This window comes from Sceloporus occidentalis, unplaced genomic scaffold, assembly GCF_023333645.1.
Source record: "Sceloporus occidentalis isolate IW3139 unplaced genomic scaffold, rSceOcc1.0.p SCAF_9, whole genome shotgun sequence".
NCBI classification, from domain to species: Eukaryota; Metazoa; Chordata; class Lepidosauria; order Squamata; family Phrynosomatidae; genus Sceloporus; species Sceloporus occidentalis.
In genome coordinates this window covers 48,671,177-48,696,993 of record NW_028316989.1, presented here as the reverse complement: position 1 = coordinate 48,696,993, position 25,817 = coordinate 48,671,177, and the positions used below count along the sequence as shown (strand labels likewise).

Sequence of the window (25,817 nt, the reverse complement as noted above, 5' to 3'; positions counted from 1 at the left end):
AATGTGGCAAAAAAAATTTGAGATGAATGGGAGATGCATTTTTGGGTTCTTCTTGGACAATGACACATTGTTTTCCACTTGAACTTTAAATTGTTAATGAGCCGCGCTCATTGGACCTCATGGAAACTTGGCATTTGTGGGAATATTTTCCCACTGACTTTCAAGGTGGATATATAGGGATTAGCTCCTGCAGATGTCTGGACACTGACTACTGTTTTAAAAATAGCATTTTTACGATAGCCAGAATCCTATGGCTAGTCCCAAATAGAGTAGACCCAATGGGATGTTTCTAGGTCTTGACTCCCATTCAACCATGGACTCAGTGGGATTAACCAAAAGGATTTAGGCCATAATGCGGCACCTGGCTAATAATAATAATAATAATAATAATAATAATAGATTTATTTCTAGCCCGCCCAATCATGAAGAATCCAGGCAGGTTACAACAGTATGTTGTATGGAGAAGTGTCTCTTTGACCATCATGATGTGCCATTTGCCATTCAAAATAAGACATTCCTCTTGTTCGCTTTGCATCATGGTAGCATTTGAAGCTGGGATAAGGACAGATAAAAAATTAATTCCAACAGAACTCTATGCAAATTCACACCTGGGGAAAAAAACGTAACCAAAAAGCTCCAAAAGGTCACTTTTCCAAACTCTGGCTGTTTCATATGTGTGACCCAGGATCCAGCAACAACAAAAGCATCCATAAGCAAAGGGTGGCCTTTTGCATGGGGTCCAGGGAGCGGTTACTTTTCTTCTCCACAAATCCAAATACCCCCATTTTCTGCTGCGATCCTTCTCAAAATGGCAGCAGGAGGTGATATCATGTCCCTTACTGTTGGCATTCTGAGAGGGACTAATGGTATTTGGGTGCTGGGGTACTTGTGGGAATGAAGTGTGAATGTTTCCATGTGTTTGTGGAGGGCTTCAGGGAGCACTATGCCCATCCCTGCCCTAAGCAACAGAAGGCATTTTCCATGCGCTGCATTTGACCATTGCATTCTGTTTCTACTTGATATCTAGGCTGCATCTACACTGCAGATTGAAGGCAGTCTCATACTGCTTTAACTGCTGTGGCTCAGTGTAATGAAATCCTGCCACTTGAAGTTTTGTGTGATATTTCACCTTCTCTATCTGAGAAGTCTGGTGCCACAACAAACTACAGTGCGCTTGCGTCATATGTGGCTTTCAGCATATGCTGAAAGCTGTGTGCCGGAAGAGGCAATGGCATGCGTGCCACAGACAGAAGCCCCATTGTTTCAGTGGGGCTCTGCCATACATGGTATTTCCAGAACAAATCCCTCGCATAAGGGAAGGATGCACTGTATTCCATAGGATGAAGCCATGGCACTTAAAGCGGTGTCAAACTGCATTAATTCTGCAGTGTGGCAGCAGTCCCCATCCCACCATAAGCAGTTTCCTCCAGGACAGAAAAAGGGGAGAGAAAGTTTGACAGGATGCAAAGTCTTCAGAAGGCCCCTTTCCATCCAATCCACCATGGAATAAATACATACAAAGACCGAGTAAATAGTTCCAAGGAATTACAGTAAGTGAGGCTGTTTCCCACTGCAACCATTCTCTTCCTCCTCTTTTAAACAGCTGATACATTTAGGGACCAAACTGTGGGTTCCTTCCAGCTTTTGCTTTGGGTGATTTGCAAAAGAGCTCTCTTCCAAACAGGAATTAGCAACTGTTTAGATTTTCTTATGCTTCCCGGCTGTTCTGGGGGAGCTGCTGCTGGCATTGCATGAACTCTTGCTCTGCAACTGTGTGGTTGGGTCCTGGGAAAGGGTCCCCTCGCTCATCCCCAAAGCGACTTGCAATTTGGAAATGCCCTCTGCAAGGAGGACGCAAAAAGAGAAGCGGCAGAGAAGAAAGGTCCAAATTGATATTAGTGCAAGGACAAAACCAGATACAGCAGAGATGAGGCATTTTCAGCAGGCTCTTTTAGCAAAAATCCAGCCCAGTACTTTCTAATCCCTTGGTTTCAAAGGGTTCTTTGGTGTACAATCTGCTGGCTGAGACATTGCCTGCAGGGAGTGGGCTTTCATGGTCCATACTTCAAGGAGCATCCAAACCAGTGCATCCAACTGAAGCATAAGGGGCCTCATGGGTCATGGAGTCCAATCCCTTGCTCAGTGCAGGATCTCCAGCTAAAACATCTCTACTTCTCTGTTCCTCCAGGTTGGTGGTAGGAGCCCCTTATGAGACCAGTGGCCATCAGAAGACGGGAGATGTCTACAAATGCTCCGTCAATAGCGAAGCCAACAGCACCTGCTCCAAACTCAATCTTGGTAAAGTTGTGAGATGAAAAGACACCATGAGACTATGATCTCTCTGTGATGCAATGAAATGTCTACAATGACCCACTTATCTCTCACATGCAATGGCTACCAGCTTTTTAAATTTTGTAATCTGAAGTGGTTCTAGTCAGTGTTTGATGCATAACACACATATGTGCGCAAACAGTGATACCTTTTATTGGCCAACCAAAATGCACCAAATACTTGTTGCAAGCTTTTGAAGCTCCATGGGTTTCTTCATCAGGCAAGATGTTACGAACCAAAAACAATTACTATTTATGCCGTTGTATTTAATGGGACTTGAACATTCATGGATTTTAGTATCCATGAATGGGGTCCTGGAGCCAAACCTCTGTTGATAACAAAGGCCCACTGGCCTTGATCCATGGGAAGAGGTGGGTAAGAAGCAATAGTAGTAATAGTAGTAGTAGTTGTTGTTGTTGATATTATTACATAAAGGAATCTGCACCACAGCTGTCTCCGTTTTCCCCATCCTGGCTAATTTTGACATTCCTTTCCAAGGAAGAGTAACTCTTTCCAATGTGTCGGAACGCAAGGACAACATGCGCTTGGGTCTGAGCTTGACCACAAACCCCAAAGACAACAGCTTTCTGGTAAGACTTGACTTATGTGCCAAGTGGTGCCCTTGAATTATAAATGTTCTTCAGGCTAGTACTCTTCTCATTCGGCTTGCTGGGATCCATGTTTAACCTGAACCTGTGCCATGGGGCCATCTAAGTAAACGATTTTGCCACTAGTACAGTCTTCTGGTCACCCTGAAGCAATATTCCCAGATCTCAGGGCTTGACCCTTGTCCTCCGGTCTTATTTGCTCTTCTCTTTGCTCTCCTCCAGAGAGAGGGGAAGGAATCTCAGGGTGAGAGCATTGTCTTAAAAAGTGGGAGCCTGTGCCCTTTTTTCGACTTTTGGAGAAAGACAATTACTTACCATTGACTATAAATCAACCTCATGTACAAGTCGAGGGCAGGTTTTGGGTCCAAAACCATGGATTTTGACTCAGATAAATCGAGGGTGAAACTGAAGAGCATAAAATGAAGATCTAAAGAGGGATGCAAAGGAAAATAATGCCCAAAAGCTTAACAAAAGTCCAGCTGGCACAACTGTTTATGCTTACTGTAAATGCTGGATGGATGAGAAAATGGAAGGAGGTCAGTGCTTCCAAGACGGAGTACACTTTTGCCTTTCACCAAAGAATGATTCCCTTTTAATAAGAGTTAAAGTATAATATTTACATTGACCAGTAGATAAGTTGACTCAGGTCTTGGGGTCAATTATTAGAGTAAAATTTCTAGACTGATGAGTATGTACAGTATATGTTTGTTTATTGTATTTACTTATCACCTCCTTGCCCACTAGGTATCCTAAGATTATTTTAATCTGATGTTAACTGTTTCATAATGTTGTTTTTCTTTTTTGCAATTATGTGGATTAGTTTAAGAAAGGGTGAATAATTATTTATTATTATTATTAACCTTTATTTATAAAGTGCTGTAAATTTACACAGCGCTGTACATACAATCTTTTTAATTGGATGGATTCCTGCCCTCAGGCTTACAATCTAAAAAGACACGACACAAAAGGAGAAGGGAAAGGTGGTGGGGAAGGGACATCTCTAGTAGGATAATACATATAAAATACATAGCAATACAGGAAATGATTCAATAAAACAGACACCAAAAGAACATCAAATAGCAAGTGACAATTATGCAATGCCTGGGAACGCTGCCCTGAACAGAATGGTCTTCAACTCCGTTTTGAAGCTGGTTAAAGAAGAGATGGCTCTTGCTCGCGGGGAAGAAGGTTCCAGGAGTGAGGAGCAGCGAGTGAAAAGGGGCGAATCCGGGATGGGGCAGAGGAAATCCTGGGCTGAGACAGCAGACCTTGACTTCCAGAACGGAGGGCCCTAGTGGGCATTTACATATGTTTATGTGTTTTAATATGCATTTTATGTTGTAACTTGCCTTGATCCTTTCAGAGAGGCAGGATATAAACTAAATCTATTTGGGGAGGATGCTTTACGTGGCCCTTGCAGGCAGAGTCCCAATCTTTTGGAGTGTATTGCAAACCGGCGTCCCACGTTTGGGCCAAATTCCCTGGGCGCTGAGTCTGGTGTCGTTTTGCTAAAGCGTTGTTTCTCTTCCTTTCTCCCTTTCCTTGACGCAGGCCTGCAGCCCGCTCTGGTCTCATGAGTGCGGAAGTTCTTACTACACCACAGGAATGTGCTCCAGGGTGAACTCCAACTTCAGATTCTCCAAGACGGTGGCTCCGGCTCTCCAGCGTAGGAGAAACAGCTTCCGTTGGCTCTCTCTTTCTCTTTCCTTCATTCCTTCTCTCCCATTAATTCTCTCTTTCCTTTTGCTCTTTCTGTCCCTTTCTCTGACAGTGATCGAAGACTCAATACCTCCAATCACTTCCAGCCCCTGCTTCGCAAATTGTTTTCAATGAATGCGTACCTAGAGAGATCTTGCAGTGCCTTTGAGACTCATTGAAAGAAAGAAGTTGGCAGCAGGAGCTTTCCTAGGCTTCAGTCTACTTCCTCAGATGCATTTAGATGCAATAATAATATAGAGTGATCTTTTAGCCCCTTTGAGACTCACTGAAAGAAAGAAGTTTGAAGCGTGAGCTTTCCAAGGCTTCAGTCTCCTTCCTCAGATGCATGCGCCTGCTGCCAATTTCTTGGTGGTGTCAAAACTGCATTATTTCCACAGTGTAGATGCACTCTCTGTTAAAAAAGAGGGAACGTGCCAGCTCAGAAACCTGGAAAAATTGGGGAGAAAATAATCCAAAATTGGACAATAGGTCTGAGAGAAAGTCTTGCCTATACCTCAGTGCTCTCTTAAGCCAAGAAGTGGGGAATTGGAAGTCCTGCTCCTTTTCCTGCTCGCAGGCAAGATGTCTAAATGATTTCTTGCCCATCTGTTCTCAGGATGCCAGACGTACATGGATATCATTATTGTCCTGGACGGATCCAACAGCATCTATCCCTGGGCGGAAGTGCAGGATTTCCTGATAAAAATCTTGAAGAAATTTTACATCGGTCCAGGCCAAATCCAGGTGAGAAGACGCATGTGGGAGAGAACTGCATGTCAACGCATTGTGTTCTTCTTCTGCAGTTAAGTCCTGCCTGGTTTGTAGTTTAAAAAATCAAAGCTGGCAAAGGAGCTCATAGGTTGCAAAAGTGTTGGATTGATTTTGGGATAGGAGGCGGATGCTGACATAGGGCTGCAGGTATATCTTGGGGCTGGAGGTCACAAGGCGATCTGGCTTTATGGTGCTGAAATGAAACCCAAACATCCAGCTCTCCTTAATATTAAGTCCATTGATTGCACCTCACCAACCCCTGAGTTAAAGTAAAAGAGGGTTAAGAACAACTTTGCTTTTAAGACAACAGTTTTGTCAAGAAGTGGGTTTTGTTTATATTGTATTCAGTCTGCTGTGCCACATATATCAATATTAAGGTTGCAGTATGCAGTCATGGTTACTGAAGGTGTGCAAGACTGATTCCATGTTGAAAATAAAAGTGTATTGAAGCAGGGAGATGCAGCATTCCCAGCTCAGCTTGCTCTGTTTTCCACCTTAGGTTGGAGTCGTCCAATATGGAGAAGACGCTGTGCATGAGTTTCATTTGAACGACTACCGGTCGGTTAAGGATGTTGTAGAAGCCGCCCGACACATCAAGCAAAGAGGAGGGACGTTAACCCAGACGGCGTTTGGGATTGAATTTGCTCGGTGAGCATCCCACCCAAACCTTGCTGCATCCGTACTGCAGAAATAATCCAGGTTGACACCACTTTAAATGCCATGGCTCAATGCTATGACATTCTGGGAAGTGTAGTTTTGGAGATATTTAGCCTTCTCTCTGCAGCCAACTGCAATGCCTCGAATTTCATAGCATTGAGCCATAGCAGTTAAAGCGGTTATTTCTGCAATGTGGATGCAACCTAAGTGTGTAGAACAGCAAATGCATTTAAAGACCCATTTAAAGTAAATGCATTCAAAGGTTTAAAGTGCTTTCTTTTAAAAACAGTTCTGAATAAACAGAAGACTGGCTGTAGAAACCAAGAGCTGTATGGAGCTGGTGTTTCATTTGCAAAGCAGATGCTGTAGCAAGATGCCTTTATTTGTGTTTCGTTTTTTCCTGCATCTCTTGGATTTCAGCTCAGAAGCATTTCGGAATGGCGGGCGGAAAGGGGCGAAGAAAGTGATGATTGTCATCACGGATGGGGAATCCCACGACAGTTCGGACCTGGAGAAGGTGATTGAAGGCAGCGAGAAAGACAACATCACCCGATACGCCGTGGCCGTAAGTCTCTACTACCCTCCTCTTAAGTAGAGTCTAGGAAAGATATTTTACTGCACTGTAGTCTTTGTAACCAGCTCCGACAAGCCAAAATCTATCCATTACTAAGCAAGCCGAATGGAAGATCAGATCTTTGTTGTGTAAAAATCATGCTGGAACTGAATGTAGACATCCTTGTAAACCGTTAGCAAGTGCCTTAATCCATTGCAACTTGGTAGGTTTTGCATTTGGAAGCCATATCCTTGCAAAGCTGGTGCTTTTTCATCCAGGTCCTTGGTTACTACAACAGAAGAGGGATCAATCCCAAAGCTTTCCTGAAGGAAATAAAGTATATAGCGAGTGACCCAGATGAAAAACACTTCTTTAATGTCAGCGATGAAGCCGCTCTGAAAGACATTGTGGATGCTCTTGGGGAAAGGATTTTCAGCTTGGAAGGTGAGTCCTTGTTCTCTGATATCCCAGTCGTTGTTGCCTGCGCTTCCCTTTATCATAGAATCATAGAAATCATAGAAAGGTCATCTAGTGATTCTCAAACTCTGGTCCTCCAAGTGTTTTGGTCTTCAGCTCCTAGCAGCCTCAGCCATCTTGGCCAAGAGTCTGGGATTCTGGGAGATGAAGTCCAAAACACCTGGAAATGCCAGAGTTTGGGAATCATAGTCCAACCCTCTTCTGTGGAGAAATACACAGATCAATCACTCCTGAGAGATGTCTCTTTAAAGACCTCCAAAGGAGGTCTATTCCATTGTTGGACACTTCTTCAGCATCCTTCTGTCCTTCTTTAGAAGGTGTCCAGTAATCCTGCAAGTGCCTTTCTTCCATTTTTAGGAACCAACAAGAATGAGATCTCCTTTGGCCTGGAAATGTCCCAGACTGGATTTTCATCGCATATTGTAGAAGTGAGTGAATAATAATAAAAAACAGTGCATTTGTTTCCACCATTTCTGTCCATGATCCATGTGTCCTGCGCAATGTGGTTGACATTAGTGAGCCTAAGAGGCTTTTTGGTGTGCAACGGGTGTGCATGCATCCCTCAAAAGGTCCATGTATGGTAGCAGAGGATACCTGGATTATTTGTATCTCAGAAGCTGGCGGCCGTTCCAAATTCCTGGCTGCTCGGCGGCCGAAAGAGCGCTAATTCCCTGACGCAATTAGAAAGGAAAGATTTCGAGCGAAGGGTCCAGAAATGCTCAAATAGGCTTCTGTTTGGATCTTCGGAGAAAATGATACCCAAGGAATGCTGTTTTTGATAGCATGTTGACTGGAAATGGAGATGAAAATGGTCCTTGGCATGACCTAACCTGGATTTGTTCCTGGCAGGACATTTAGCGCATGCAATCCAACTATGATCCATGGGTTAGGAAGAGCATCCTTATTATGGGGCAGAAGAGGGTTGGTGGCTGAAGGGGAAAGGGTCAGAAGTTGGCAAAGTAAGGTCTAACTAGTATTGCAGTGGTTTGAGCATTGGACTATGACTCTGAAAACCAGGGTTCGAATCCCAGCTCAGCCATGGAAACCTACTGGGTGACTTTGGTCAAGTCACACTCTCTCAGCCTCAGAGGATGGCAATGGCAAACCTCCTTTGACAAAATCTTGCCAAGAAAACCCCATGATAAGGTTGTCTTAAGGTCAACATAAAAATCATAAAGGACTTGAAGGCACATAATAACAACTACAGTAAAATAACCAGCAGTGCTACTACACACAACACGATCGAGTTTCTGTGTCAACATTGCAAGGAGTAACTTACGTATGTCCTTCCCCAAACACAGCAGCAAATAAAGAGAATGTATTACCATATATATATATATATATATATATATATAGAGAGAGAGAGAGAGAGAGAGAGAGAGAGAGAGAGAGAGAGAGACTCACAAGGACATGTTCCCTGCTTTTGTTTTCTTTGGGTTTTCTTTTTCTTTAAGCTGAGCTGCCAAAATTGACAAGTCTGGGAGAAATTGGCAGGTCTCAGAATATTTCACTCACTGACTTGGCAAGGGCTCCTTGGCACATTCCTGGAGCCCTTTTGCAAAACAGGAGGCTTTTTTCCTCACAGTGGCTAAAGGACAAAGATTAGATCGGAGCAGAATGTGCCGCGCGGTTCTAGGTAACAACGGTTAAAAATCCCAAAGGAAGAGATCCGGGTATTGGTTTGGTTTTCTTCTGGAATAAAAGCATTTGCCAGGCATAGAGGTTTATCACACTGGGGCTGGTTTCGGCATTAAAAGGGAGATTAAAATGCATTTAAAGCATCCCGCAAATGAAGCGGAAAAGTATTGTTGCTGAAATCCTGGAAGTAAAAAGATGCACATTAATGGGTTTTTTTGTGACCATAGCACTTATTATTAGGAGCCGTTCAAAGTGGTTGCACATGTATATCGCAAAAATTGCAAATGGCAACTTGGTCCTTTGTCCAGTAATTAAGGGTCTTGTCCTTTTTATGGATAGGATGGGATCTTACTGGGAGCTGTGGGCGCCTATGACTGGAATGGAGCCGTGCTCAAGGAAACCAGCAACGGCAAAGTGGTCCCTCACCGGGAATCCTATCTCCAGGAGTTTCCAGAGGAGCTGAAGAATCATGGGGCTTATCTAGGTAAGACAAGGAGGCAGAAACTACTGGAAATGGAGACCTCTTTCCAACAAGTCAGTTGCTTCCAATGCAAAGTCAAAGGCTTTCATGGCTGGCATCCATAGTTTTTTGTGGGTTTTTCGGACTATGTGGCCATGTTCTGGAAGAGTTTATTCCTGATGTTTCACCAACATCTGTGGCTGGCATCTTCATCCTACTGCTGTGTGTTTGTGTTTGTTTGTGCCACAGGTTACACCGTCACTTCGGTGGTTTCAAGAAGACGCGACCGAATTTACGTAGCCGGGGCGCCTCGGTTCAACCACACGGGGAAAGTGATTATTTTCACAATGCACATCAACCGAAACCTCACCATCCACCAGTCGCTGAAAGGAGAACAGGTAAAATAAAAATTTAAACTAGAAAGTTAAGATGGTTAAAGTCTGGTGCAAACCTGCAGCAATCCTCATGCTGCACTTATATGTAGGCTACAGATGTATTGTATGCATTTTATGGCATATATGTTCTTGTGCGTGTCGTAATCCTACTATTTCTATGTTTCGGAGAGGGCGATCCTGAAATTTTTCATCTTGAGAAGTTTGAGACAGCCATATGAGATTCGAAAGCAATGCCAAATCTTCCATCTTAGACACAATTTAGTCTGTAGAAGAACACCATCCTTGAAAATAGACTTATACATTATCTTTCAACTTGATGCAAATAGGCTCAAATCCCGCCATAAACAAATGACTCTGCCTTGCTGCAGACTTTGAGAAAGGAAAGAAATAATTCAGCGGAAAGAAACCACTCGCATCATAAAGAGCAGCAATGACTGGGATCCTTAATCTCCCCGAATCAAAGTTTTTAATCTGTATATTTTCTTTTCTGGGAGAGATGTCTAGACAAGGAGATGACAGATAGTTTCCGTTTTTGAAAATGCCTCTCATTCCGGCATTATCATTCCAGATGCCTTTAATGTCTTGGAATTATGTTAAAATATAGAAACCCACAACAAGTCTCCAACTTGTTCCATGTATTTTTCTCCTATCTTTTTTCAGATCGGTGCCTATTATGGAAGCGAAATCAATTCCATAGATGTTAATGGAGATGGGGTCACCGATATTTTGTTGGTTGGAGCCCCAATGTACTTCAGCGAAGGAAGAGAGAAAGGAAAGGTGTATGTCTACACTTTGAAAGAGGTAAATTATTAGGTGGATTTGTGCTTTTCCAAGAAATAAAAGAAACACAAAGGAATGTGTGCATTTGAAATGGAAAATATTAAAATGTGCTTAACTAAAGGAAAATACATAGAAACATTCTTTGCTCAATGCGGGGAAAGTTGCATAAATCAATCATGCAAATAAATGTGCAAAACACAAAAATGCATTTGATTTCACATTCTGCAGTTTTCTCAATGAATTGGAGATTATTTTTGCATCTCTGCATCCTATACACACAAAAATACATGCTAATAACACCCTGGAAATGGTTTGAGCCTAAATGTTAAACGTCCATTGATAGAGTATTTGTTTTTCAATGCCGTCCAATAATTTCCAAACATGGAATTTTAATGTATTTTTAAAATACTTTTTTTTCCACTTTGGAAAACCCCAATAAGTTTCTTAACAGAAGGCCAAAAACAATAGCAGACCACTTGGCAGCTGACTTTAATATACGCTGCAATATATAGTCTTTTTGGTATGTTTTGGTGTTTGATCTTATTTATAACCTGAAACATTTATTCTCTGCCTTTTCAGTCTAAAAACCACAGATGCCAGTTTTCAACTAATATTTTTAAAAATGCAACATAAAAAGGGAATAAGTTGTAGCATTTTAAAAACATAGGGGATATATAGGATCTTACCCTATGTGTGTTCCCATATATCTTTGTGTCTTTTCCTTGAAGGACAGGTTCGTCTCCAGTGGATCTCTGAAGGACTTGCCCAGCTACCAAAACTCCAGGTTCGGCTCCTGCATCGCCTCCGTCCCGGACCTGAACCAGGACTCTTACAACGATGTGGTTGTCGGTGCGCCTCTGGAAGATGACCACCAAGGAGCAATATATGTCTTTCACGGACACAAGGAGAACCTCATCCGGAAATATAAGCAGGTAGTAGTCATCCTGTAGTAATAATAATAATAATAATAATAATAATAATAATAATATAGTTTATTTCTGTACTGTTGTTCCTGAGATCACAGTGGTGTACAACAAATAAATAAAACAATTAAAACACCATAACCCAAATACCCCGACATACACAATATCATATTAGAATAAAACAGTGAAACAGTTAACAATTTAAAAACAGTTAAAACCATACAAAAAAACAACCCCATACAAATGGCTGAATAGATGGAATCCACCGATTTCATTGCCGGGGGAAAAGAAAATTACCAATAGGCTCATGGGGGAAAAGCCTGGCGGAATAAAAAGGTCTTCAGGTTCCTCTTAAGACCATCAAGGGTGGTAACTGTGCGGAGCTCATGGGGGAGAGAGTTCCAGAGCTGAGGTGCTGAGATTGAAAATGCCTTCCAAGATGAATTAAGCTGAGTATCTGGAACTCTCAAAAGATGTTTCCCACCCGATCTGAGAGTGTGGGGCGGATTGTATGGGGAGAGGCGGTCCTCCAAGTACCCTGGGCCCAAGCCATTTAGGGCTTTATAGGTAATAACCAACACCTTGTATTCGGCCTGGAAGCGAATAGGCAGCCAATGAAGATCTTTCAGGACTGGTGTTATATGGCTGGCCCTGGAACACCCAGTAACCAGCCTAGCAGCCATATTCTGCACTAATTGAAGCTTCCGGGTTTGGTACAAGGGTTGCCCCATGTAAAGCGCATTACAGAAATCTAATCGAGAGGTTACCAGAGCATGTACCACGGTTTCAGGGTCCCCCCGGCCCAGGAAGGGACGCAGTTGGCGTATCAGCCGAAGCTGATGACAAGTGCTCCAGACCGTCGCATCCACCTGGGAACTAAGGTGAAGCGACGAGTCCAGGAGCACCCCCAGACTACGAACAGAGTCCTTCACAGGGAGCGTGATCCCATTCAGGACAGGTGGAACAATTTCCTTCCCCGGGCCAGGAGAGCCTATCACCAGTACTTCTGTTTTCTCTGGATTCAGGCTGAGTCTGTTTTCCCTCATCCAGCCCATTACCGACTCCAAGCAGGCATTAAGAGGAGAGATGCCATCCCTGGTCACTGCATCAGTCGGAGACACAGAGAAACATATTTGGGTGTCATCAGCGTACTGATAACACCGCGCCCCGTGTCTCCAGATGATCTCTCCCAGCGGCTTCATGTAAATGTTAAATAGCATGGGGGACAAAATTGCTCCTTGAGGGACCCCAGATGTAAGGGCCCTCCTATTGGAGCGACAGTCCCCCATCTCCACCATCTGGAATCTACCCGAGAGGTAGGAACGGAACCACTGCAAAGCAGTGCCCCCGATACCCAACTCCCCCAGGCGATCCAGAAGGATACCATGGTCGATGGTATCGAAGGCTGCTGAGATGTCCAAGAGCACTAACAGGGACATGCTTCCCCTGTCCATGCCCAGACGGAGATCATCGACTAAGGCGACCATGGCAGTCTCAACTCCATAGCCCGCCCAGAAGCCGGTTTGAAATGGGTCCAGATAATCCGTTTCATCCAAGATCCCCTGAAGCTGAAGGGCAACCGCCCTCTCGATCACCTTCCCTAGAAATGGCAGCAGCGAGACAGGCCGATAATTATTCCGAATTAGGGGGTCAAGAGAGGGCTTTTTCAACAAAGGTTTTACAATGGCTGTCTTCAGAGTAGATGGAAACTGCCCATCCCTAAAAGATGAATTAATAACACAGCGTAACATACTGGTATTTGTTACAACTGTTCCCCCTTGAGCTGTCAACCATGAAGGACAGGGATCGAGAGAGCAAGTCGTCCTCCTAATACTTCAAAGAATCTTGTCCACATCCTCGGTATTTACAGACTCAAAGTGATCCAGTTTAACCAAGTCCACAGAAGCTCCGGATACCTCTACTCTAGATTCTGAACTAATAATGGAGTCAAGATCAGCCCTTATCCGAGAGGTTTTATCCACGAAGAAGTTGTTAAAATCATCACAGCAGGCTTTAGATGGTTCCAGAATAGAGTATCCTTGACAGATTGAATGTTGGGTCAGAGGAGGTTGGTGGCTTCTGGGTGCATCCTTGCGTAGATAAAATATAGGTAATATGTCAACATATACACTCATAAACGAAGCTGCTATTGCTATAGAATGTAAAACAAGTTTCCTTCTGTGGTTTTTCAGCGAATAGCAGCGGCTGACCTTTCTCCAGGCTTGATGTATTTTGGGTGCAGCATCCATGGGCATTTGGATCTGAATGAAGATGGCCTCGTGGACCTGGCTGTCGGCTCCCTCGGAAACGCTGTCTTACTCTGGTGGGTCCTGTGAAATGAGGGCTTAGCTAGGCTAGTCCTTGCCATAAGACCTAAGAGTTACCATAAAGTCATAGTATTGGAAGGGACATGCAGGAATACACAACTGCAGCACTCCTGAAAGATGGTTTGCAGAAAATAAGTACCATCCCAGTCTTAGAATTAAAAAGGAGGAAGGTGAAGGAGGGGGAAAAAAGGAATGTGGCCACCCTTTTGAGACTAACTGCTATTTATTTTCACATGAGATTTCATGGATATAAACCCACTTCTTTTGATGCAATAAGGAATGATATAAAAGGTTATAAAGCATATTTATACACTTGTGGCAATGGTATAGAAATTAATAGGATCCAGAAAGATGGAAAATTTAGGACCCTTGACCTAAATTTTCAAAGGTCCATGTAATGCAACACAGGTATTTCATTTCTTTGCAATAGTCAGTGTTGATGTGCAAAAGCAATAAATCTGCCTGTCAAAAGTCAGTTTCCCAGGCTTCAAAACTTCCTCTGAGAGTATTCCTTTTGTGCAGTGGTGAGGATACATTTATTAGTATATAGTATACATAGTGGACTATGAAGCCATTATCTTTGTACAAATCTCTGCTAATAGACAGACTCAAGTTGGAATTTGTGGATATAATTCAGTTCAGCGCTTTTTGGTAGTCTTCCTTCCATGAACTTCTTCATGGACTGCAACCTGTCAATCCCTTACTGTATGTCCAGGAAGGCTGAAACGTTCTGCAACTGGTTTTGGGGTATTGCCATTTGTACTGTCAGATTTGTGTCCATTAATCTTCTTGCATAGAAACCATCCTGTTTGTCCAAAGTAGAGTGTAAAAGGTCATTGTTGGCATAGGATGGCATATATCACACTGGATAGCATATATCACTCTTTCCCATCAAGGTCCCGCAGTGTTGTCAGAGTCAATGCCAGCATCCGCTTTGAACCGTTCAAGATCAACATCTTCAACAAGGACTGCGTTCGGAACGGAAAGGACGCCACTTGCCTCTCCGCCTTTGTTTGCTTCACCGCCATTTTCCTCTCTGCGCATTTCCAGACGGCCTCCGTGGGTAAGGAGCCATCCTACTTCTCCATTTGGTCACTCCAGAGGGTTTGGAGTGACCCTCTGGAGTGACCGAAACTTTAGTCTCTAGTTCCCTGGAGCAAGATTTTTATTTAAAAAGCATGCAAAATTTTATTGATTTATTTATGTCTTGCCTCTTCTTCAACATGGGGACTCAAGGTGGCTTACAGAAATGGAAAGAGGTAACATCACATGGGGATACTAGGAATAGGATGGAGTGTGGGAATATATCATGGATGCTAGCAGAAAGATTGGTTTAAATGCTTTAGGCTAACAAATCTTAATCTGCCACCTTCAAAAGGAAATGCACACAGTAGAGAAGGTGCAAAACAGCAGTACTTGCACCCATTAAGTTGCATGGGTCCTTGCCACATGCCCTCCGGTTGGACATTGTTGTCATAGGGAGTCAAGGTGGCACCTAAAGGTCATCACGACCTGTCCAGGTTCATGTTTATGGCCTCTCTGCAACTGCTGTTGTAATATAACAAAATATTTCTATCCCAGAATAATGCAGGGTGACCTTGAGCAAGTCACACTCTCTCAGCCTCAGGGGAAGGCAATAGCAAACTTCCTCTGAACAAATCTTGCCAAGAAAAACCCATGATAGGTTCGCCTTAGAGTCACCATACTGTAAGTTGGAAACAACTTGAAGGCACACAGCACACAATGGCATCTTGGAGAATATAGTTTAACCCTGAGGTTTGGGACTCATTTTGCTTCTTTCATTGATGTGTATGGGAGCAATTTCTGATTGTTTCAGCCCTGAATTTCAACATCACCATCGATGAGCGGCGCTATATCCCCCGAGCCCATCTTGACGAAAATGGAGACAGGCTCACTCACAAGAGAGCCACCTTATCCGCCGGTCAAGAGCATTGCGAGAAGCTGAATTTCCATGTCTTGGTAAGGGCTTGGACTACAAAAATGTGAGATCTCCTTGCTGGCAAGAGGAACTAAGTTTGGAATTTTAAAACAAAGCACCAAACAAACAGCAAATTGGTCCTGTGTTCATCTCAATGGATGACTTATCTCAGTTACCTTTGTGTAATGTGTCTTCCAAATAATTATAGAAAACCTGGTGGTCCACAGAAGTGTTTAGTAGCCCCTATAAATCTATCAATCCATGTACTGAAAACCCCCTTGTTAGACGTTATTGTTAACACAATCCATGCTAATCTTAAAGTGTTTGGAATGGAAATCTGTCCCCCTTTTCTGCCCTATTTCAAATATTAGTCTCATCTTCTCAAAGGGTCCTCAGCAGCCATCTTATCCCAAAAGTGAAAATAGAAGATGATGGTGATCACTTTGTACTTTCGTAGGATACAGCTGATTATGTGAAGCCGGTCACATTTTCCATTCTTTATGACCTGGATAGTCCTCATGATGGACCAGTGATGGACGATGGGTGGCCGACCGCACTGAAAGTTGCTGTGAGTAGCAGGCGTTTCATTGGGGTGAAAGTGGGGCGAGAGCCTTGAAAATGCTTAGTTAGCCAGATATGTTGAGGATTCCTAAAATTTACTCCTTAGCGCACTCTATAAAAACCAGAGCATCGGAGCATTTCTTTTTTCCTCCATGTCCTTTAGGTCCCGTTCTGGAACGGCTGCAATGAGGATGAGCACTGCATCCCGAATTTGGTCCTTGATGCTAAAACCGACATCCCAACTGCCATGTGAGTATCTACTCTGGAGTGAGCATCCATGCAGAGCAAGCAATATGGCCAAAAAAAGGAGCGTGTCAGTGAGATTGTAACTCTGCTCCAGCTTTTAATCCAAACTTTAAACACTTATCTGACATCTAATCCACGTTGCAGAAATAATGCAGTTTGACACTGAGTTTCACTCAATGGTATGAAGTCCTGGGACTTGTAGTTTTGTGAGATATTTAGCCTTCTCTGTTGGAGAGCTCTGGTGCCACAGCAAACTAGAAATCCCAGGATCCCATAGCACTGAGCCATGGCAGTTAAAGCAGTGCCAAAGTGCATTAGACCTGAACTTTATCACCCAGTGTTGCTTTGGTACCAATGATAGCTCTTTTAACACTGAGTTAATAACCTAGAACAGACTGACCACCACATTGATGCCAGAGTGACCAGTGATATATCTATGGCCAAGGTCTTTTGGACATTGATAAAGCCGCCAAGAGTAATGATGGGGGACCTCTTTGGCACCCAAAAACTCTCGGAAAAGGCATGTGAGCGTTATCTGGACAGCTGTGCTTGAATGTCTGTTCTTTCCGTAGGGAGTATTGCAGACGCGTCCTGAGAAAGTCGCATTCGGATTGCGCCGCCTACACGCTGTCTTTTGACACCTCCGTTTTTGTCATAGAGAGCACCAGGAGGAGGGTGGCGGTAGAGGCGGCCCTGGAGAATGCGGGAGAAAATGCGTATAATGCCGTTCTAAACATTTCCTTCTCGAGAAACCTGCAGTTTGCAAGCTTGATCCAGAAGGTAAGGCTGTCAAGACGGATCTCTTCAGGCAGGCCTTCCCAGACTGAAATATCCCGGCCTCAGGATCTTAGGATTTCCCCCTCCTCAGTAATGTCTCCAAAGCCCCCTTTTCTTTAGAACTGAAGTTGCAGTGGTTTATTGGTTGGTATTATTTTGTTTAATTTATTGTTATTTTAACTAGTTATTGTGGTTTTAAATTAGATATGTTGTTTAATAACTTTTTAAGGGGGGAGGGAAATATATTGTTTTTGTGCTGTATGTTATTTTAATGCTGTAAACCGCCCGGATTGGTTCGCCACAGGGCGGTATATAAATAAAAATTTATTATTATATTATTATTATTATTATAACCTTTGGTTTTACTCAGGCTCCTTGGGGTTCCTGGAGTTGCTCAGCTCTGGCCTTAAAATAACCAGTTTTCTCATGTTGCTTTATAACTTCACAAGTGGAATTCACGTTTTCCCCCCGTAAAATAACCCACTTGTGGTTCACACTGACGAATTAATCGGTTCAGAATGGACCCGCTCTGGCCAGTCGAAGGGCAAATTTAAATCGATTCCGATCTGCACCTGGTTCACATTTGGACGGAATCGGTTTATCCAAAAAGTCGCGGAAAAAATCAGCATAAAAAAGATGCAGGTTAAATGGGTCTAGTGTATGGCCCCCCTCTCCAAATTGCTTCAAGTGGGAACCAGGGTCATTTGAACTGGTTCATATCGATTTGCGATCCAGTTTAAAAGGTAGTGGGAATCAGGCCCAGCATCTTCAAACAACTTGTATTCGGTTTATTTGCAGCATCTGAGAGCAACTCCCCTTCTCTCTCTCTCTCTCAAGCTGCCTCTGCATCTTATGGCCAAGGTGCAGTCAGAGGTGATCTTTATTATCCCTCTGCTGAGTTATGGTTCCTCTGGAAATAAGAGGCTTAACCTGGGAGAGTGAATTGCAGTTTCTTTGCTGGGCAAGGGCATGCCACTCCGCACGTTGTCCATTGAACGGAAGAGGGAAGGAGCCCCATGTTTGCCAGGCATCCGTCCAGCATTTTGGAGGGAGGCATGCAAGTCTCTGTTGACAGCCAGCCAGGGAAGAGAGCCAAGGTCTGGGAATGCTTTATTGCTAAGAGAGGAGAAAACGTCTCTGATTTATAATTTTCAGATGGCGGTCTCCACGTCAGCTTCTTTGTCATCCTGCATCTTTTAAGGTAGTTTTCTAACCGTCCATCAACCTTTCCCAAATATTTCTGATGCTTCTTTAACCAGAACTGGACTTGGTGTCTCAAACACAGGAGGTGAAAAGATGTTGCAAAGGGGAATATCCCCCCCCCCCCAAAAGGCATTTCACAGAGCTCATATTTTTCTGAAGAAGGAGCTTTCCACGTGTCCGTTTTTTACAGCTGCGGTCGGTCATCTAGCAGACCTCCCTGAACAGAGCTATTTCTGCCTTTGTTTCTTTTGTAAGGATGAGATGCTACAATGGGATTGCATTGCAAAAATCTCCACTTGCAGCATGGTGCATTGACTATTGTGCAATCCTTCTGCTGAATTGTGCAATTGAGCCCACAACCAAATAGGCCTGAAACTAAAATGGACTAAAATTTTGGGGTCCTTCTCCTTATTTATTTATTTAATTTCGTTTTTATGCCACCTTTCTCCTGAAAAGGGACCCAGGGTGGCTCACAAGACACCGAATCTGAAGACAGAGGCCAATAGAGGCCAATTTAGATTGCTCTTCCTTGTTCTTGAAAATGGGAATGCAAGCTTTCTAAAAGTCAACACACAGGAACTCAACAAATTCCAGCAGATGAGTAAAAAGCCTCAAAAATGTCTTGTAATTTTGGAAAAACCACTCTCCCATCTATATAGATTCCCGGGAAGGGTACAAATATAATGATTCGGACAATAAAACACATCATCATCACTGAGCCAAAGAAAGGCAGTGAAACCAATGAAATGGAGTCAGCTCATCTTGAAATGCCAGAGCAACTGGAAAGGCTTCAAAGCTGGGGTCAAAACAATCGCAAAGTTGGCGCCCGCAACCTTAAAGATGGCGCAGTTGGGGCACCAAAGCAAAGAAGCCTTTTTCCTCCATATGGATACAAAGTTTGGCAATCCTATTGATGTCTTTTATCTGCATAAATTCCTTTATGGGCCTTTTTCTCCAATGCAAAACGACCAGTTCAGTTCAAGGTAGTGCGTGCAATGCTTCTACTGGTGTGGTGCATTTGCACACTATACATGCAGAAGCACTTTTCAATTCATGCATCCCACATCCTTTTGTACATTTTGGTGGTGCAATGTTGCTATTCACTAATAATGCACAATCATTGTGCAAGTGAGTGTAAAGTTACTCTCCATCTCCTTGATGCAGGTTCTCGTCCTTGGTGCTTCAGTCTAAACTTTAATGGTGCCAAGCCTGTATTATTTGCAATGAAAAATGCAGTGCAAATAATTCCTGTCTCCTTTGGGTTGCTGGACCTCAGCAACACCTTCCTCCCCTTCTGTTTCTTGTTGCAGCCCCAAAAGTAGTAAATGGCGAAGTGTTGACAGGGCAAGCAAGGGCTTTCCTGTGTCTTTTGGACAGACTGTCCTCTCCCTCTCTTCCCCTTATTAGTAAATATGCTGAGCTTTCCCATGGAAGCTTCCTTGATCCGCCGAGCATCAAGTATCTCTCCCTCCCCGGCTGTTGATTTAAAGCGCTTGCCAAGGGAAAATTGCAGGAAAGATTACCCACAAATGCAGAAAAAGTGCAAACGCTTCTCTCTCCACTTTCTGATGGATTACTCAAAACTAACCAAAGAAAAACATTAGGAGATGGAACCAGGGCAGACACAGGGGCAAGGATTAAAGGAAATATTTTTCTCCACTGAGAAAGATGGATCAGGAGGTGCCAGTGGTTTCATGCGAGAAAAGGGACCCCCTATAAATGTGCAAAAGATTCTTGTGGGGGTGAAGTATGACCGAGGGATGCAATGTCCCAAAGGAGTAGAGAATCCTGGCACAGATAATGCATTTCTTCCCTACCAACCTTGGTGTGCATATATAGGAAAATCTTGTTATCTTTATTTATATTGCACATTTCCCCCCAAGATTGGGACCCGAGACGTCTTGCAATTAAAGGGGTTGCAATATAACAGTACCTTCTTATGTTGCATTTTAAGCTTCCTAAGTGACCTGGAAGAACAATCTCTAATGTAGATCCTATGTAGGTTAGTGTTGTCTGGGGCCTTCCATGTCAGCAGGGCAGCAAGTCCACTCCAGTCTTTTTAAACTATTGGAAACCACCTTGAATCCCATTTTGGGAGAAAAGCGGGATATAAATCCCATAATAAATAAATAATAAAAGCCAGGAGGAGTTTATCATCCCTGCTGATCTGAGAGCTATGAGCTTCTGCTGTGCCAACTTATTAGTTGCAGTTTTCACTGTGCATTTCTTCCCATTTGCTTTTTCAGGATGACCTGGACATCAGCATTGAATGCATGTCTGAGGAGAAGCACCCAAACAGTAGGATTTGCAATGTCAGCTACCCGTTCTTCCGGGCCAAAGCAAAGGTAAGGGCAGACATGTCCTACATTTTTCTTGAGTGTCCAACATCTCCCAGTGCCTTGTCTTCCTTTGAGGTTATGCCATCTGGTCACCCTGGGTTCCTTGGGATATTGCAAATCCGCAAGCATGGCCAAATCCACCATATTGTCTGGCCTCCAGGACTTGCATGCATTGCCCAGGTTAACCCATACGTTCATAATCCTGATTTTCCATCTCTTCCTCCATTTAATACACCCAGATCTATAACACTGGAATAGAATGAAATTCAGGAAATTTTTATATCTCCCCAGAATCTGAATAATCCTGTTCTAAGTAGATTCCCCATATCATTCTATATGGTCCCAGTTGCCTTTCCAGCACAGTTTATTAAGGATTCCATGCAAAGCAAGGACTGGTTAGTGGTTCTTTCTTAGGAAATGATATTAGTCAACTAAGATGTTTCAGCCGCCTTGAGATAGCTAAGGATCCTAAAAGGCCTAGGAGCAGTCTAATTAAAACCAGGAAGGCTGGGTCAAAAGCCTTTGTGCAAATCCTCCAGAGCCATTTAACAGGAACTCTTGGAATGGCTGCTGGTCATTCCGTCCCCAAATCCCTTCCCTGTTTCATGAGACAATTCCTTTTTTTGGCAGCAATTGGAGGGGAAGGTCTGGGGAATGGGAAGAAAATATTGCATTAGACTCATGCACTCCAGTGTTCAGCAAGGACACTTTCAGCCCTGCCTTAGGCTTTTCAGACCGTCTTGTTAACTAAAGAAACACTGCCAGAGACTGCCAGAAATGTATGGTTATTGGGAGCCTTGTCCGATAAATGTCTCCTTCCCTTTTTATGGCTTGTTTGTGCCAAGAAAACTCCATCTCAGTTGAAAAGGAAAATGCTGGCATTCCAAATGCACAAATCCAGATGGGTTTTTTTGCAAAACTGATCCTCAAAACTGGCAGGATTGCATTGCTCCTTGTCTTCCTCTGTTATCCAGAGACTTTATTGCTTCTCATGACTGCCTTGACTACCTTATGCATCACCTTCTAGTCCTCCAAAAACATGCCCAACATTGCTAGGCGATATATGGCCTATTTACGGCCCTCCAAATATTGGATTGTATATTATGCGACCTGGTGAGGGCTGATGGGAGCTGCAATCCAGAAACATCTGGAGGGAGTTGCCCTGAAGATGGTACTGAATTTGCAAGACCTAAAGGGAGGACAAAGGTCTGCAGAGGTCTCATTCCCGGGTCCCCATGATCTGAGGTTGACTTGAGGGCAGTTAACAACAAATGAGGAAATAGTGAGAATATTTCAGTATGAGGGAATACAAGGAGGCCACAGCCATGAGCATGGAGGACATGAGCAGATCAATAGAGGACAGAAAGGCTTGGAGATGTCTCATTCACAGGGTTGCTATGAGTCAAGGCCAACTCAAAGGCAACAACAAGTAAGAAATCTTTAAGAAATTCAGGGGGTTTACTCTGTGTGCAATGATGGCGGAGCTTGGTTTTGGACATCACAATGCCATAAGTCAGAAGGCACTTTTAGACACGTTCAAGAGACATGGTCACGCTCATCTAGTCTCAGGGTGGCTGCTTTTAATACCAATGTTGGCAGGTCCACCAGCGGTTGCTCAATGTGTCTCTTTATTGCCTGATGGTGCAATGGAGGATGCATAAGGATTGTTTTTTACAACTGAAAATAGTTGAAGGCACTGACAAATCATTACGCAGCTTCCAAGAATGTGCATCTGTATGGCTGGAATCTGGTTGTTTAGTCCCAAGAAAAAGAGAGCCATTGAATTAACCGTTGAAAGGGAAACCAACACAGAGGCCAAGGCAAGGGACTCCAGGGCTCTCCCCTAATTCAGAAACTCCACTTAGAAATATGCCTATTTCACAACGGCGCGCATATATATATATATATATATAGCATGTATAAAGGAACTAACATATTACGTGTGTGTGTGTGTGTGTGTGTGTGTGTGTGTCTTTTCTTCGCGAATGAAGATTCAGGAAGGAAACATCCCGTGTTTTCTACAAGCGCGTTGATGACTAAAAAGGCCAATCCATGATAAACAAGTCCGGTTGCAGACAACACAGGTGTAGGAAACCAACAGGATTCCAGACTAAGATTGTGTCCACACTGCAGAAATAATCCAATTTGACACCACTTTAACAATTATATGAAATTGCAGGCACTATAGTTTTATGAGAAATTTAGCCTTATCTGTCAGAGAGCTCTGGTGCCAGAACAAACTACAACTCCCAGAATTCCATAGCATCATGCCATGGCAGTTAAAGTGGTGTCAGACTGGATTATTCCTGCAGTGCGGATGCAGCCCAGGACTTGGAACCCATCCCTGGCAGCTGGGTCTTCTCCTTCTTCCCATTTCACTTAAACAGAAAACATTTCACTGAGGTTGTCATATATGATATACCTGGAAAGTACATTAATCTCCATGTACAAGACGCTGGAAAGGGGCAATACTGGAAGATATATAAGCAGACTTTAGGGAAAGAAAAGAAGGAAGGAAAGTGTGTGAGAGAGAAAGAGAGAAAGAGAATTAGGAGGCCCAGGGAGGTTTCTCCGACTCAAAACAAAATCTGAGTCCAAAGCCTTTGTTTGGCACGAAATTGACAATGATGGATTTGATCTGATCAATGCGCTAGGATTTCATCCTTGCAATTAAACAGACCTGTGTGCTTTTGGGGCATGAAATACTACCGTAATGCATCTGTATGGCACCGAAGCCTTATTGCTTTGCCAAAAGAAAGAGAAGCTGAAAATGGAATATTCAGCCCTGGAAGTCTGAAGGGAATTTTAATATCATAATCAGCTGCGCATGAACCGGGAGCATATATTTCAAAATATCCCTCTTGTCTCAAAGGTTCATCGCATTGTAATGTGGTTAGAACATATTTGGGGGGCAGCTTCAGTCCCTTATGGTCATTTTTGCTTAGATTTACGTAAGTGTTGACTCACCATTCAACAAAAGGATTCAGTGGGGTCTACTTTAGGCAGGGCTAAATCACAAAAACATCTCCCATGTGCATAAATCGGATGCTCTTCAACCCATCAGATATCTTCTCCGACCTCTTTTTATGGGATAACCAAAATGCACAATTGCGTGCTGCAAGCTTTCGAAGTCACACTGGCTTCTTCTGCATCAGGCAAACAGGAGAAAGAAATGGAAGATGTTAGTCCTAGGCCTGCATTTGTCTGTTTCTGGTCTTAGTTCAGATGTTTAGGGAGGGCTATCTGCAGGCGGTCAATGGGAGATTCTCAAAGTCAATTTGCAATTCAGAAAAGATATTTCCTTGGAGTCCAGCATGTCTCCTTCCTTTGGGAAGCCACAGGCTCCTATGTAGGACACTGAAAGCAAAGGAAAACAGCAGAGAAAGAAAGAAAGAACACACATGAGTACCTTTTAAACAAACACATACACCATCACAATACATTCACTCCATATAACCTAACATCTCATCTCTCCTCCCTTCCCTTAAAAAGACTTCCCAACACTCTCAGATTATCACTATATTATTTCTCATTGAATGCATTTCTAGCATTACATACAAACTCACTCAATCCAATGTTTCCCTTCCCTCAAACCTCTGGGGATTTTAAGGAGGAATGTGGCCCAGAAATACTTATCTCACCAAGAGTTATTTTGCCGCACCCACAACAAATTTCCAGGTTTTTTGGGGGGGAAGCCATGGCAATGTACTATAAGGAGTATATCACACGGGAGGCAAAGTGCCCAAATCCTGTGCATAAATGGGGTTTAAATCCTTGGAAAATCCCACATGCACTGGGCTGACTGAGCAATAATAATAATAATAATAATATTTATTTCTATCCCATCTCTCCATTAAGAGCAAAGCAGCTACATTAATGCTACATTAACCCATTCAGAAAGTTGGCAAAATTGCACTGCTTTTTACCTTCGGGATTTTCCCTAAAGTCAAAAAGAGGTGCAATTTTGCAACTCTCTGCACAGGTTAATGTCACCTTAATGCTCAAAGTGCCTGACATTGTCTTCAAAGCCACTTTTGTGGGGTTTTCCAGGATTTAAACCCCGTTTTTGCACAGGATTTGGTCGCTTCTCTCCCGTGGGATAAAACTCCATGCCTGACACAATACCATATTGTCAGTGGACAAAACTGTGTATGCTTTTTCCTGCTTAAAAATAAAGTGTCTGGTTTGGTCGGCAGAACCACTTAGTTGTAGGGTTGTGTTTTAGCACGATGCCATTATGGCTGGGAGCTTGGGGAGATGCATTTGGGACATTTGGCATCCCTGTCCTGTCCTGTCCCAGCTTTGAAAAGTGTCTGCTTTGGTTGAAAGGTTGAGTTCTGCGAACAATAACTCAAAAATGAACTTCTCTGAACTCTGGTCCTGACAGAGTCTATTGTTTACTCCAGACGGATGTGGAAAATGTAATGGATGCTTTGTCTTCTTATTTTGCTGCTTCTTTTTTCTTTTAATGCTGCAATCTGTTTTTGATTTCTCAGGTAGCGTTCCGCCTGGATTTCGAGTTTAGCAAGTCTATTTTCCTCCAGAGCCTGGAGATCTCTCTAACCGCCAAGAGGTTGGCAGTCATCATACATTGTTCCTCTCCCTCCTCTTTGCTACCCATTCATCATCTCTTCCCCTCCTTCCCCCTTTTATTTTCCTTTTTAACAATAGAATTCCTCATTTTGGGGGGTTTGCTTTTGGCAATGCCTCCTGGTCCCAATGCTACTGCTCACAGCGGCTGCGTTCCCGGGCTCTTTCTCCATTCTTTAGAAAGGAGGAAAGCTGGAAATGGCCAGCTTTGAGAATCCAGGGTGGCCCTTGGGACCCCATAATCTCCCTATCTGAAATGAATTTATACTGATATTGCCATCTGGCCACCCTTCGTCCAAGAAGACCCTTTTCCCATGCCTTCCTATGGTCTACTGACCCTATTAAAGAAACACCCCTTATTTAAGGAAATTTATTTCAAAGTCCATTGAAGATATGGGTGCTAAACTGCATTTCCAAAAATTAAATCTAACACCATGTTTGACATGCAAGGAATCGGTTCCCCCTTCCTCCATAAACCGGGTTGTAGCTGAGCTTATACAACGCAGAGCTATGTCAACATTGGTAATCTCAGCCCTTGGAAAAA

At 43.3% G+C, this 25,817-nt stretch overlaps 1 protein-coding gene across 1 annotated transcript in view; it reads left to right on the top strand.

Annotated features, from left to right (window-relative positions):
* Window positions 1-25,817, top strand: part of LOC149307504 (integrin alpha-11-like) — an 89,722-nt gene that overhangs the window by 54,338 nt on the left and 9,567 nt on the right. The window contains exons 5-24 of the mRNA XM_089539316.1: window positions 2,189-2,298; window positions 2,830-2,921; window positions 4,491-4,605; window positions 5,254-5,381; window positions 5,908-6,056; window positions 6,486-6,630; window positions 6,897-7,062; window positions 7,453-7,523; window positions 9,073-9,217; window positions 9,443-9,591; window positions 10,249-10,389; window positions 11,097-11,300; window positions 13,484-13,614; window positions 14,515-14,681; window positions 15,456-15,598; window positions 16,015-16,125; window positions 16,282-16,367; window positions 16,937-17,144; window positions 20,591-20,689; window positions 25,180-25,256. Coding sequence (XP_089395442.1) covers window positions 2,189-2,298; window positions 2,830-2,921; window positions 4,491-4,605; window positions 5,254-5,381; window positions 5,908-6,056; window positions 6,486-6,630; window positions 6,897-7,062; window positions 7,453-7,523; window positions 9,073-9,217; window positions 9,443-9,591; window positions 10,249-10,389; window positions 11,097-11,300; window positions 13,484-13,614; window positions 14,515-14,681; window positions 15,456-15,598; window positions 16,015-16,125; window positions 16,282-16,367; window positions 16,937-17,144; window positions 20,591-20,689; window positions 25,180-25,256 — 2,637 coding nt within the window. The remainder of the gene's footprint in view (window positions 1-2,188; window positions 2,299-2,829; window positions 2,922-4,490; window positions 4,606-5,253; window positions 5,382-5,907; window positions 6,057-6,485; window positions 6,631-6,896; window positions 7,063-7,452; window positions 7,524-9,072; window positions 9,218-9,442; window positions 9,592-10,248; window positions 10,390-11,096; window positions 11,301-13,483; window positions 13,615-14,514; window positions 14,682-15,455; window positions 15,599-16,014; window positions 16,126-16,281; window positions 16,368-16,936; window positions 17,145-20,590; window positions 20,690-25,179; window positions 25,257-25,817) is intronic.